Raw genomic sequence first — 15,139 nt, forward strand, 5'->3', positions numbered from 1 at the left:
TGTTTGTCTTTTTTTAGCTAAAAGGACGACCACCGTCGCCACGACAACCAGAGTCACAGCAGGTAAATATGTCACTCAGCTGTTTTTACGTTTCACTTCCTGTTCAGCTCCTTCTGAACTCAAGTGTAGCTGCACTTCACACCTAAACCACACCTTAGTTTACTGCTTACACCTGCAGATTACCCGTGGATTACCTATAGATTACATTAGTATAACCTGCAGATTACCTATAGATTACATTAGTATAACCTGCAGATTACCTATAGATTACATTAGTATAATCTGCAGATTACCTAGAGATTACGTGAGGATTTCCCATAGATTACTTTAAGTTTACCTGTAGTAAACTTTAAGATTACCGCAAGGTAACCTGTGGATTACCTGTAGATTAAATGAAGCATTTATTAGCATCACTCTGTGAGGACTAAAAAAATGTTTATTGCGCTACAGATTATGGTTAATATACAAAGATATTCTCCACTGCAATGTTAGTTTACATGTTGCACTGTAGATTGTGTATATTTAACTGTAGATTATGTAAACTGAAGGGTAGATGAGTACACTGCATAAAAAATTGGTTTATTCTTAGAGAGTGGATGTGGCGGTGTCAGCAATTGGTATTGTTTCAATGATGATGTATATCTATGCTGGATTATGGGTATTGTTTAGTTGATGATGTATATTCATGCTGGATTATGGGTATTGTTTCATTGATGGTGTATATTTATGCTGGATTATGGGTATTGTTTAGTTGATGATGTATATTTATGCTGGATTATGGGTATTGTTTCATTGATGGTGTATATTTATGCTGGATTATGGGTATTGTTTAGTTGATGGTGTATACTTATGCTGGATTATGGGTGTTGTTTAGTTGATGATGTATATTTATGCTGGATTATGGGTATTGTTTAGTTGATGATGTATATTTATGCTGGATTATGGGTATTGTTTAGTTGATGATGTATATTTATGCTGGATTATGGGTATTGTTTAGTTGATGATGTATATTTATGCTGGATTATGGGTATTGTTTAGTTGATGATGTATATTTATGCTGGATTATGGGTATTGTTTAGTTGATGATGTATATTTATGCTGGATTATGGGTATTGTTTAGTTGATGATGTATATTTATGCTGGATTATGGGTATTGTTTAGTTGATGATGTATATTTATGCTGGATTATGGGTATTGTTTAGTTGATGATGTATATTTATGCTGGATTATGGGTATTGTTTAGTTGATGATGTATATTTATGCTGGATTATGGGTATTGTTTAGTTGATGATGTATATTTATGCTGGATTATGGGTGTTGTTATGAGGAACTGAGGCTTCTGACTGAAAACATCTTGGTGTGGCCTGTGTCTTGTAGTTTTTACTCTCCCTGTGAACCGTTGCTGTGTCATCCCTCGCCGTGGTTGTCAGATATTTCCTCGGTCAGACTTTTCGTGTTGAGAAAAGCTGATAGGAGTAAATTAAATGTCAAACCCCTGACGTCTTGAACTCTCTGTGACAGTTTCAGGCTTATTTTCCTCTCTCGTTCCTCCAGCTCCACGTTTCGGCGTGAAGAACCTGAAGATCGACGATGAAACCACCTTCAGCCTCAGGGTGTCCTGGCAGCCCGTGGACCTGAGGAACGTCCGGCACTATCGCCTGAGCTACATCAGCGCCAAAGGAGACCGCGCCGAGGAGACGGTGAGTCTGTGACGGAGCATGAGGAGGTTTCTGAGCTGATGTTACCCGCGGAGAGGAGGCGGAGTCAGGCGAGGAGGAGGCTGATGAAGACGATTGTTAGAGGTTGATGAGGAAAACAACGACTGATCCTCAAAGTGATTGTTTCTTCAGGTGGAGGAAGACGGAGAGTGACAGGTTTTCACACTAATGAGCCCACACACACACACACACACACGCTGACAGACACACAGACTGGTGTAAAGACGAGCTCTGATGCAAAAAGCTGAAATCCACAGCCCGGCTTTGCTTTGTTTGTCTTCATGTTTTGGGGGATCTGTGTAGGAATGTCAGCGCGGAGCTTCCAGAGTTTTCCTCTGAGAGGTGTCAGGTTTCAGTTTGTAGTCTGAGCGGAATCAACCAATCAGGAGCATGCATGCAAAACATTCTGTTTGCAGAGCAACAGCAGGGGTTCTAGAACTCTGACATCATCAATGGACGTCTGTCGTTGATCTCCTCTGTCGCCTGCAGCTCAACAAACAGCTTTAAAGTCCTCGTCTGTTTTCTGACTCATGTCTAATGTTATTTCATCAAACTGAAGAGACGAGGATCAGAGGACAGTCAGTTTGTGTCTCAGCTTCTTATTGCTGAAGGAGGACAGAGACGAGTTTACAGACTCATCACAAAAATGTAGAAACTGTCACATGAGAGGATCCTGGTTTCTGTTTCAAATCCCCCATCTCCTGCTCCTTTCCTCAGTTTAATCTGGATCATTGATGTCTTCATGAAATGGTAGTAACATGTTTTGGTCCAAAAAGCCAATAAATCAAGCACAGCAGCATTGTTTCCAGGCTCTCATAGCCCCTCTGTTCAGAACGCTCTGATTTAGTGGGCGTGGCCTTCATATGTAAATGAGCAACCGCTGATACCGCCCCGCTCTTCAGCGTCACTGAGAGCGGCGCCACGAGCTCCGAGTGCACAATGTTTAGAAAACAGTGAAGCTGGTTTACCGTAACATTACAGGCTAAAACAACAGGCTAACTGCAGCTAAAGTTAGCATCCTGAAGCTAACACAGAGACAGGGGGGACACTGAGGAAAAGCTCTTCCATCTGCTCCACAGCACACAGCATTTAAAATACTCACATTTCCAGGGTCCCAGGTTTGTTGGAGGATGGTTGGTAATGCGCCTGGATTCAGGACCAGTCTATTGGCTAGCCCTCTGTTGGACTGTCCAAAGTTGGAAAAGCAGTCGGCCGTGAAGTGACTAGCACACACATGCTCAGTTTTACTGAGTGTAGCTGGAACATTTCCTGATAAATGAACTCTAGACACTTAGTCTGTCTTCTTCTGAGATGGGAAGCTTGAGCATGGAGCTATGTGGCTGTTTACAGCCAAAAACAGAGCAGTGATGGCTCTTCAACTTTGGGATTCTCCTCCGGGGGAGGGGGTTGGGCGGTATCTGCTCCAGTGAACCAATCAGGTCAGACTTGCTCCTGATTGGTCAAAAAAGTGCATCGCTGACGTCAGCAAATCCCCAAAATCCAAACAGCTGGTTTTAGGTCAGGATTTTACATTCACAAGCTCTACTAAGAACAGGTTTGGTCATTAAATATCACATTTTGTGGGTTGGGAGGAAAGACAAAGACCCACACATTTCACTAAAAGACTTAATAAAGTGATTTTTGCAGAATATGGGACCTTTAAACTTGTTTCAGCAGTGATGTGACATCACAGGTCGTAACTTGGAGTACATCGATCTGGTACGAGTTTATCAATGAGTTCGACTGCCGTCCCAGTGCACTTTCACCAGTTACAGGAGGGAAAAACACCAGTTCTTGGACGCCTTAAATGCAGCATTAGTCTTGGCTGGTATCACACCTCACCTGGAGGATTCAGTCGATGATCGTTGATTTTGTCCAAGGCTGATCGTACGTAAATGAGCTCAGATCCTGTTTCTGTCCCTTCTGCTACGTCGCCAAGATGTCGACCTCTGAGGGTGAGAAGTGTCCAGCTTTTCAACCTTGGAGATAAAAAAATGGGACGGTTAAATTGTCACTTTGTTAAACCAGCTACTGGAAACTGGACAGACTGGACTCCATGAGCTGGTTTTTGTGGCTCCTCAGGCGACAGGAAGTTACCGAAGCAGAGCGATGGAGTGATGTTGCGTTGACGTGTGCTAGGAGGTGTTAGGAAATGAGTCAAAGACCCACTGTCACCGGTTTGAGTCACATGTTGATCGGCATGTGTGAACCTTTAGTTCTAACATCTTTAAAACCACTTTCTGTGATTAAATCCTCTTTAGGTTATGAACTAAAAACCTGATGATGTTTGAGCCGTTCATCGTCAGATACCTGCAGCTTCCTCAGCCTCAGTCAGGTGTGTGCTGGTGTGCACAGTGTGTGTTGCTGTCTTAGTGTGTGTGTTGGTGTGCACAGTGAATGTGTGTTGCTGTCTTAGTGTGTGTGTTGGTGTGCACAGTGTGTGTGTGTTGCTGTCTTAGTGTGTGTGTTGGTGTGCACAGTGTGTGTGTGTTGCTGTCTTAGTGTGTGTGTTGGTATGCACAGTGTGTGTGTTGGCGTGCACAGTGTGTGTGTGCGTCGTGTCTCCAGGTGACTGGTGCCGCAGGTCCCTCATCAGCCTTTTCATGGCGGTGATGAAGCGGCGCCAGCTGCCCCGAGCAGAGCTTGTTAAATGAGATCTCTTATCAAAGTGCGAGCAGCTGTGGACCGTGTTTGGTAACCCGCTCAGGCTGTGAATCACGCCGAGCCGCCGCTCAGACGCCGCTCCTCTCTCCATTCACAGTCAGCCTGTGTCTGAGCTTTGTGGCTGTCAGGGGACGCACGGCGGCCTTTAAAACAGGAAATGAAGGCCTGGAAATAACTCAATTACATGTTATTGATTTCAGCGCGGCGGTTATGGCGCTTTATCGTCACTGATGAGCTTTTAACTGCTGATAGCTTCAGAAAAACGCTCCACGGTGCGTTCGGCTCGCTCGTTTACAGCAGATTAAAGTGAATGTGATTAAACCACAGAGTTCAGGGACTTTCTGCTCAGGGGGGGGGACTTCAGAGTCACGGGTGGAGACGTCTTCTTCACGTCACGTGGCACTTTGTCCTAAATGTCGTCTAAGACCTCACAGGAAGTGGACTTTTGAAATACAAACAAATAAACAAGCTAATAAACATGTTTTCCAACTTTTTTACACAATTATTGGAGTAAAAATAAAAGAGGCTGGTGTTTGGTTTACATATTTATCTGTTAATTTATCTATTGTATTTTTTTTGTAAGTTTTCTTTTTTTAAGCCCTTTTTGTAAGTTTGCAAGTTTTGTTAGCGCTGTAGCTCTGCAGTTAGCTTGTTAGCTTGTAGCTCTGCAGTAAGATTGTTAAAAGTGTAGCTCTGCAGTTAGCATGATAGCTGTGTAGCGCTGCAGTTAGCATGTTAGTATTGTAGCTCTGCAGTTAGCTTGTTAGCTTGTAGCTCTACAGTAAACTTGTTATCTATGTCTCACTTACCACAGTTCAAAAATAAACTCAGAACACTACAGACATTTAAGTTTACTGTAGAGCTACAAGCTAACTGCAGTTAGTGTGTTAGTAGTGTAGCTCTGCAGTTAGCTTGTTAGCAGTGAAGCGTTACAGTTAGCTTATTAGTAGTGTAGCTCTGCAGTTAGCTTGTTAGCATTGTAGCTTTACAGTTAGCTTGTTAGCAGTGAAGCTCTGCAGTCAGATTGTTAGCACTGTAGCTTTACAGTTAGCTTGTTAGTAGTGGAGCTCTGCTATTAGCTTGTTAGCAGTGCAGGTCTGCAGATAAATTTTTAGCACTGTAGCTCTACAGTTAGCTTGTTCGTGGTGTAGCTCTGCAGTTAGCTTGTTAGCAGTTAAACTCTGCCTTTAGCTCGTAAGGTGTGTAGCTCTGCAGTTAGCTTATAAGCCGTGTAGTTCTGTAGTTAGGTTGTTAGCGGTGAGGTCAGGGCGAAGCTTTGGACAATCTGTCTCTCTCAGACCCTCCGTTTTTTTTTATTTTTGATATATCTACAATTTAAAAAAACACATTTTTTAAAAAATTTGCAGATTAATAAATAAATTAAAAAATAATAAAAAATTAGAAAGAAGATTTTAAAAATTTCAAAATTCTCCAAATATTTGTATAAAGGGAGATCTAATAAATTTCCCCAAAAATTTCAAAAAAGTTGAAAATTAAAACTCTGAAATTTCAAAACTTTTAGAAATAAAAAAAATAATTTTGAACATAAAAAAGTGAAAATTTTATATTTTTAAATGTGCCTTAAATCAAAACATAAAATCTGCAAAATTATACATTTTTTAGGTTTAATTAATTCGCAAAATTTTAAGATAACTTTGCAATTACAAAAACTTGTAAACCCTCCGTCTCTCTCAGACCCTGAGTCTCTCTCAGACCCTGAGTCTCTCTCAGACCCTCCGTCTCTCTCAGACCCTCTGTCTCTCTGACCCTCTCTCTCAGACCCTCCGTCTCTCTCAGACCCTCTGTCTCTCTGACCCTCTCTCTCAGACCCTCTGTCTCTCTCAGACCCTCTGTCTCTCTGACCCTCTCTCTCAGACCCTCTGTCTCCCTCAGACCCTCTGTCTCCCTCAGACCCTGAGTCTCTCTCAGACCCTCCGTCTCTCTCTCAGACCCTCTGTCTCTCTCAGACCCTCTGTCTCTCAGACCCTCTGTCTCTCAGACCCTCTGTCTCCCTCAGACCCTCTGTCTCTCTCAGACCCTCTGTCTCTCTCAGACCCTCTGTCTCCCTCAGACCCTGAGTCTCTCTCAGACCCTCTGTCTCTCTCTCAGACCCTCTGTCTCTCTCAGACCCTCTGTCTCTCTCAGACCCTCTGTCTCCCTCAGACCCTGAGTCTCTCTCAGACCCTCCGTCTCTCTCTCAGACCCTCTGTCTCTCTCAGACCCTCTGTCTCTCAGACCCTCTGTCTCCCTCAGACCCTCTGTCTCTCTCAGACCTTCTGTCTCTCTCAGACCCTCGTCTCGTTCAGACCCTCTGTCTCTCTCAGACCTTCTGTCTCTCTCAGACCCTCGTCTCTCCCAGACCCTCCCTGTCTCTCTCAGACCTTCTCTGTCTCTCAGACCCTCTGTCTCTCTCAGACCCTCCCTGTCTCTCTCATCAGATGTTAGAGTCTGGCCTGTGGCTGTGGGGCGACTCCTCTCCTCAGCCATCTGTCCACAGACAGCTGTGCCGCTCTCTGAAGCTCCTTTTCTCCGCGCGCTGCTTCATTCGGCGCCCAATAAAGCGAAGCTTGGGGGCATGGGCTGCAGTTCAGGAGTAAACAGAGCTTGGGCTGTGATTGCTCGGCAGCAAACGTTGTTCCTGGAGGTAAAAAGCGAGTCAGGAGATGATTAAAAAGTTCAGTTTTCACAGTTTCCCTCCTGGACTGGATCGTCTGACGTCCTGGAGACTTCAGAGTCTGCTCTCTGTCCTCCAGGCTGAGGGTTTCTGAGTCCTTTAACCATCTGGACGTTTTGGAGTTTAAAGAGCTGAGATTTTTCTCCTGATGTCTGCCTGTGAGGAGCAAAGAAAACAAAGAAGATCAAACACTGGTTGTGAACTATCAGAGCTCCACATCCTCAGTTTGACCTGAAAACTTCCCGTTTAAGGGCTGGGGTCAACAAAAAGCATCTTCACCTGAATTTTTCTGTCTTGTTTGTGCTCCTCAACTTTTCCTCTGCAGCTCTGACACAAACCTCAAACAGGAAGCAGGGTTTACAGGCTCGTATCCCCATTGGCCAGTGAGTTTTTGAGTGACAGTTCGGTACGCTCAATGCTCAGGTCGGGTCAAACCAGGGTCTGCAACTTTTATTTCATAGAAACCATTTATACCCCAGCTCAGGTGGATTTTAATCATTCAGGAGCCACAAAATCTACTTTATCTTCATAATACGAAGACAATGAAGTGTAGAAAATTCTACACATATTTAAAATCTAAAATAGACTTATTATCTACGCAAGAGGCTTTTTGAATTTATAAAATTGAACATGTGATGTCTTAGTTTTTTATATATATCTGCAACAATTAATTTACATATATATTTTTTTTTTTTCAAAAATTTGCAAAAATTAATAAAAATTTAGGAAAACAATTCAAAATTTTCAAAATTCTGCAAACATTAAAATTAAGATTTGATAAATTTGAAAAAAATAAATCAAATTTGTTCAAATTTCAAACCTCTCTTGAAATGAAAAAAACTTGTAGAAATAAAAAAAATGTTTAATTTGAAAAATAAAAGAAATTTCAAAAAAGGAAAATCAACATTTTTTGAAATGTGCAAATAAAAAATAAAAATAAAAAAATTGCAAAAATATATATATTTTTTATTCTAACATTTGTACAACTTTGAAAAATTTGAAAGTTCAATAAATTTGCCAAAAATTGGGACAATTTTTGAATTCCAAAACATGCAAAAATTTTAATTATTTTCAAAAGAGTACTTAAATTTGATAACATATATGCTTAAATCAGACATGTATTTGAAGCATATTGGCAGTTTAATGAACCCACCCACACAGATTTACATATGGCGGGTTTCTTTCTTTTTTTTTGCTCTCTTTCTCTCAGGATTTTATCCCTCTTTGTTACAGTGCCCATGACAATTACATGTAAATGACTTATTATGCAAATGAGGTTGTGACATCATTTAGTGACTTTCAAGACAGCCAATAGCTTCTGTACTTACTGAGGAGTTGGCATCACTGGAAGATGTTTCAGCATCTTCACGTTTTCTGTGAGTTTCATAGATCAGTCTGATCAGTCCAGATTTCTGATTTAATGTTCAGAGTCTGTAAGGGACTGATACAGGAAGTTGCTACAGCTGTTGCTGGGATGATTTTGTCTGTTTGGTCGGTGTGAAATCAAACCACATAAAAACAACACAGAGCTGTTCCAGCAGTCGAGCTGAGGTCATGAAGCGTCACTGGTGAAAACTTTCAAATCTTCAGGGTTTGATGGTGTTTGATGGTTGAGGTAAAAAAAAAGAGGTAAAGCCTGGTGAGCTCTGGCTCTGTTTGGACTCTTCAGACTCCTCTGATCCGGTCTACGTCTCTCCTCCAGCTGGTTTATGTCTCTTAAAGTGGTGTTGTGTTATAATCAGGTCATTTTCAGCTGCAGTCTGAGCCTCTCTCACTCTTCACTCGTCGTCACCTTGAATTGGCTCCATCATCCGTCGACCTGCCTCCTTCCTCTCCCAGTTTCCCTCGCAGCGCTGAAGCTCCAGCAGAGTCTCAGGAGGATCAGACTTAATATTCGCCGCCTGCGCGGGCTCTGCTGAAGACAGGATTGAGTTCCTGAGTCTCATAAATACTTGATGAAACCCTGTTTGCATTGACGCGGTAAAGGAGTGCGGCTCCAGGTGGCGGCTCCTTCAGACTCTGCGGCTCAGCGTCGCTTTACAGACTTGCTGCCGTTTTCATCAGACGGCGCTGAAATTGATTTGTCAGGGCCCGCAGTGTTTGTCCGACCCACACCTCGCAGGAAGAAAGTGTAATTTTTGGGGGAAGGAGAGCGTTTGTGGCGAGACTGTACATGCTCAGCATGCAAACCGCGCTGCCGGGGAGACGGTCGACCTCCCAAACACGCCTGGGTCTGCACCGCCTCTGAACGCCGGCTTCCTGCAGGAGGAACGCGGCGTCTGCAGGATCAGCAGCTCCGTGCTCGCTGCTGTAAATGAAACCTCTCAGAAATGAATCTGCATTAAAACAAAGCGGCCCTGACCTGTTTGAAGATCCGTCTGAAGCTCACATTAACCCGTTTCACCGATACGACAGCACGTCTGACGGCGCTCGGCGAAACACAGAGAGGTTTCCTCCTCGCTTTGATCTGCCGTCACATTCAGGCGGCTGTTTTTCATCTGCAGGTAGATTTAATGTCTGCCACATAAAAGCTTTCTGTGTCAAACAACTCGCCTTCAGGGCTTTCTACCAAATAGCTTTTCACACAACAGACGGCGGCGCCTTCTCGTGGAAACAGGAAGTCAGCTTTCAGATGTGTTTTCATCCCCAAACCCTCAAACTAACCTGGGAGATTTGGTGCGTCAGTGTGACAGTCAAATGGAGGCAGTTTGGTGACGAATGTTCAGAGAAAGGAACAAAAAACCTTTTATAGAGGAAGTGTTAAAGGAGGAAGGTCAGCCTCGAGTTTCCAGAGCGGCGTGGGACTTTTCTGATGACTCCATCGTTTCATGGTCCTCCCCTCACAGCCGGTGGGACTACAGATATCACAGGGTCAGACAGGAAAACAAAAACCAACAAGTCATAAAACATGGACGTAAAACTATTAGCCAGAAAATCAGAAGGCTGTAAATCAGAGAATTAGACGGCCCTTTAGTCAGACTGCCTGTTTGTCTGAAATCAGGGGGCCTGTTGGTTAGAAAATCCAAAGGCCCATTAATCAGGAATCCAAGGGCCTGTTAGTCAGAAACTAAAAGGAAATTATGAGGCCCATTAGTCAGAAGACCCTTTAAGAAAAGATATCAGAAGGCTTCTCAGTCAGAAAATTAGAGATCCCGTCAGTCAGACTGTCCATTAGTCAGAAAGCCTGTTAGTCAGATATCAGAGGGCCCTTTATTCAGATGACCTGTTAGTCAAAAAGCCCTTCAGTCAGAAATCAGAGAGCCTGTTAGTCTGCTAATGAGAGGGTCGAATAGTCAGAAGGCCTGTAAGTCACAAAATCAGAGGACTGTTGGTCCGAAATCAAGAGGCCCATCAGTCAGAAGACCCTTAAATAAAGATATCACATGGCTTCTTACCCCTAAATTTCACCGCAAGCGCCACACAGCGCCGTGCAGCGCCGTGCAGCGCCGTGCAGCGCCGTGCAGCGCCGTGCAGCGCCGTGCAGCGCCGTGCAGCGCGCACTCTGGCGCAACAAATACGCTTCAGGTCTATTTTCTGCGCGGCTGCTTCCACACCTCGTAAATTCACTGTCGATAAGAAAGCACTAGACAGGAAGTCACTGTGTGAAGTATCCAGAAGATTCCAAATAAAACACAAAGCACGAACTCTTGGACGTAACTTTCCCCCATATGTTATAAATATGTCACATCTGGAGGCACGTGCATCAGGTAAACAGTCGGTCAGAGGGTCCTAGACGCAACACGACGCCATGGATGAAGAGAAGCTGATCTTGGAAGTGGAGAAGTTCAACATTCTGTATGATCCCAAACATCTTTTTATAAGGATACAGACAGAAAGGACGAGGTGTGGACTGACAAATCAAAAGTTATGGGAGTGGATGGTGATTGGGTGATATCGCTATTCATACGAGCTGAGCGCTGCGCAGCGCGCTGCTTCCAGTGAGCTTTGACAATCGGAGCAAGACCACGGCTGCGCGGCGCAGCGCATGCAGTGGAATTTAGGGGTTAGTCAGAAAATTAGAGGTCCCATCAGTCAGAAAGCCTGAAGGCTGGGAAATCAAAAGGCCTGTTAGTCATAAATCAGAAGGCTTGTTAGTCAGAAAATTAAAGGGCCCTTTAGTCAGACAGCCTGTTAGTTATTAGGCCCTTTAGTCAGAAAATCAGAAGGCTTGTTAGTCAGAAATCAAGAGGCCTGTTAGTCATAAATCAGAAGGCCTGTTAGAAATCAACAGGCCTGTTAGTCAGACAGCCTGTTGTTTAGACAGCCCTTTAGTCAAGAAATCAGAAGATCCATTAGTCAGAAAATTAGATGGCCAGTTGGTCAGACCGCCTTTTAAACAGAAATCCTGTCAGTCAGAAGGCCTGTTAGTCATAAATCACAAGGCCTGTTAGTCTGAAACTGTCAGAAAGCACTTTAGTCAGAAAAATCAAAAGGCCTGTTAGTCAAGACATCAGAAGGGTTAGTGTAAGAGAGTGACAGAGAGAAAGCTCCACTCAGGTCACGTGACCAGGAGGAAAAACAGAGAAATACAAACACAGGTAATGAATCAGTCTGTATTCATGAGAGGAGGACGCAGAGAGGGTCAGGGAGGAGACTCAGGGAGGAGACTCAGGGAGGAGACTAAGGGAGGAGACTGAAGGAGGAGACTCAGGGAGGAGACTCAGGGAGACTCAGAGAGGAGACTCATGGAGGAGACTCAGGGAGGAGACTCAGGGAGGAGACTAAAGGAGGAGACTCAGGGAGGAGACTCAGGGAGGAGACTCAGGGAGGAGACTCAGGGAGGAGACTCAGGGAGGAGACTAAAGGAGGAGACTCAGGGAGGAGACTCAGGGAGGAGACTCAGGGAGGAGACTCAGGGAGGAGACTAAAGGAGGAGACTCAGGGAGGAGACTCAGGGAGGAGACTCAGGGAGGAGACTAAAGGAGGAGACTCAGGGAGGAGACTCAGGGAGGAGACTCAGGGAGGAGACTCAGGGAGGAGACTAAAGGAGGAGACTCAGGGAGGAGACTCAGGGAGGAGACTCAGGGAGGAGACTGAAGGAGGAGACTCAGGAAGGAGACTCAGGAAGGAGACTGAAGGAGGAGACTCAGGAAGGAGACTCAGGAAGGAGACTCAGGAAGGAGACTGAAGGAGGAGACTCAGGAAGGAGACTCAGGAAGGAGACTCAGGGAGGAGACTAAAGGAGGAGACTCAGGGAGGAGACTCAGGGAGGAGACTCAGGGAGGAGACTCAGGGAGGAGACTGAAGGAGGAGACTCATGGAGGAGACTCATGGAGGAGACTGAAGGAGGAGACTGAGGGAGGAGACACAGGGAGGAGACTCATGGAGGAGACTCAGGGAGGAGACTCAGGGAGGAGACTCAGGGAGGAGACTCAGGGAGGAGACTCAGGGAGGAGACTCAGGGAGACTCAGGGAGGAGACTGAAGGAGGAGACTCAGGGAGGAGACTCAGGGAGGAGACTCAGGGAGGAGACTCAGGGAGACTCAGGGAGACTCAGGGAGACTGAAGGAGGAGACTCAGGGAGGAGACTCAGGGAGGAGACTCATGGAGGAGACTCATGGAGACAGAAACAAAAGAAGCGTTTGGAGCAGAGGAAAGGAGTCTGCGGGGTAAAGAGTCAGATCAGCTCCTCTCCAGTCTGGGAACGTGGGCTCACCTGCTCGATGACTCACTCAGGGATCAGTCTCTACTAAAGGCCGAGTTCACAGACAGGTGAGGCAGAAACCTGGACTCAATTAACCTCTGCAGGAGCTGAAACCCTGAAACCTCCACGTCCCCCTGCAGGAGCTCTCAGCCTCACCTCCATTGAAGCCTCATCCCAGTTATCATCTCTGAGCTCTTTAATCTGGATTAGCCTCACGCTCTAAGACTCATAAATATATGCATTAACTCAACTGAAAGCTTTGACTGTCCTCAGGTGAAGATGCCGACCCAGAGAGAGTCATGTGATCACTGATTGTTACCGTGTCAGCTGAGCTCTAACCTTTGACCTGTCTCATGTGTCTCCACAGAGGACGGTGCCCACGGGCCAGAGCAGCCTCATCCTGCAGCCTCTGCTCTCAGACACAGAGTATAAGATCGCCCTCACGCCCGTCTACCCCGACGGAGACGGACCCACAGCGTCTCGGATGGGACGAACACGTGAGTGATGTTTGCTCTGAGTCATCGTCTTCATTCATCCAGTCACAGCCTCAGACGTGGACATAAACCAGGTTCAGATGATAGGAGCCAAACAGGAAGCTGGAAACAGGAGGAAACAGTCACCAGGATCAAAAGGTGAAACCAGGTTATAAAGAATGAACTGACAAAGAAAGAGAGGGAGAAACACTCAGGTGAGTCTGACGGGACAGGTGGAGAGGTGGAGAGGTGAGGGCGGGGCTCACAATCACAAAGGAATAAAAGACGGAGGCAGAGACGAGTTTAGGCAGAGGCGCTTTCTTCTTACGGCACGTTTGAGTGATTTACACAAGAGTTTAGATGTTATTACTGTTATTAAAGTTAGGGAGTGTGGTAAAATGACGACCTCTGTTGAACACTTTGTGGAGCTGCAGCACCAGCTCCTTTATCGTCCGTCCCTTCAGAAAGCAGTGATTTTATATCCCTGACACAAACGCTTTGAGTTCAGAGCTCTCAAACAGCTCAGCCCTCACCAGGACATCACATCACCTCACCCTGTGATGTTGTTACGACGGCTAAATGATCAAAGAATGACATAACATTTTTATTGTGGAAAAAAATGATCAAAGCGACGACAGTGAGCTTCAACTTTTTAATAAAAACATGAGTCATGACTTAAAAATATAATGAGAATGAAGAATTTTAGCTAAATCCAACTCCTGACTAACAGGCCGTCTGTTTCCTGACTCGTAGGTTTCCTGCTTAACTGACTTTCCTATTTTCTGTCTAACTAGCCTCCTGACTAAATAGCCGTCCGATTTTTCTGACTAACTGACTGTCTCAGATTCTAACTGACTGGCCTCCTAACAATATGACCTGTTGAATTATTGACTAACCGACCGTCAGGTTTTTGACTAACTGGCCTCCTGACTGACTAGCCCTCTGATTTTGTAACTAATTAGCCTCCTGACTAACTAGCCCTCTGATTTTGTAACTATTTAGCCTCCTGACTAACTGGCCTTTTGATTTATTGACTAATGGCCCTTCTGTTTTTTGACTCACTGGCCTCCTGACTAACTGGCTTTCTAAATTTCCTGACTAACTGACTGTCTTTATTTTGACTAATTGGCCTCCTGACTAAATAGACTTCTGATTTTCTGACTGTCTCAGATTCTGACTGGCCTCCTGACAAACTGGCTCTTTGATTTATTGACTAACTGGCCTCCTAACGATATGGCCTGTTGAATAATTGACCAACGGACTTTCTGTTTTTTTGACTAACTGGCCTTCTGACTGACTAGCCGTCTGATTTTTTTTTAACTCACAAGCCTTCTGATTTTCTGACTAACTGACTGTCTTTATTCTGACTGACTGGCCTCCTGACGAACTGGCCTTTTAAATTAATTGACTAATGGACCTTCTAATTTTTTATACTTACTGGCCTTCTAACAAGATGGCCCGTTAATTTTTTTAATTACAGACCTTTTGATTTTCTGACTAAATGGCTATCTGTACTCTGACTGACTAGCCTCCTGACTAACTGGCCGTCTGATTTGTGACTAGCTAGCCTCCTGACTAACTGGCCTTTTGATTTATTGACTCATGGACCTTCTGTTTTTTGACTCACTGCCCTCCTCAGAAACTGGCTTTCTAAATTTCCTGACTAAATAGCCTTCTGATTTTCTGACTAACTGACTGTCTCAGATTCTGACAGGCCTCCTGGCTTTTTGATTTATTGACTAACTGGCCTCCTAACAATATGGCCTGTTAAATTATTGACTACAGACCTTCTGTTTTTCTGACTATTTAGCCTCCTGACTAACTGGCCTTTTGATTTATTGACTAATGGTCCTTCTGTTTTTTGACTAACTGCCCTCCTGAGAAACTGACTTTCTAAATTTCCTGACTAACTGGCCTTCTAAGTTTCTGACAAACTGGGCCTCTTGATTTTCTGACTAATTGGCCT

General features: G+C 44.6%; 1 protein-coding gene across 3 annotated transcripts in view; it reads left to right on the forward strand.

Annotated features, from left to right (window-relative positions):
- Positions 1 to 15,139, forward strand: part of col14a1b (collagen, type XIV, alpha 1b) — a 130,118-nt gene that overhangs the window by 67,150 nt on the left and 47,829 nt on the right. For all 3 annotated transcript variants that reach the window (XM_074686661.1, XM_074686662.1, XM_074686663.1), the window contains 3 exons: positions 18 to 62; positions 1,555 to 1,700; positions 13,068 to 13,197. In XM_074686661.1, coding sequence (XP_074542762.1) covers positions 18 to 62; positions 1,555 to 1,700; positions 13,068 to 13,197 — 321 coding nt within the window. The remainder of the gene's footprint in view (positions 1 to 17; positions 63 to 1,554; positions 1,701 to 13,067; positions 13,198 to 15,139) is intronic.

Source organism: Halichoeres trimaculatus, unplaced genomic scaffold (assembly GCF_033239565.1).
Source record: "Halichoeres trimaculatus isolate MK-OKI-2021-1 unplaced genomic scaffold, fHalTri1.1 fHalTri1_scaffold_14, whole genome shotgun sequence".
NCBI classification, from domain to species: Eukaryota; Metazoa; Chordata; class Actinopteri; order Labriformes; family Labridae; genus Halichoeres; species Halichoeres trimaculatus.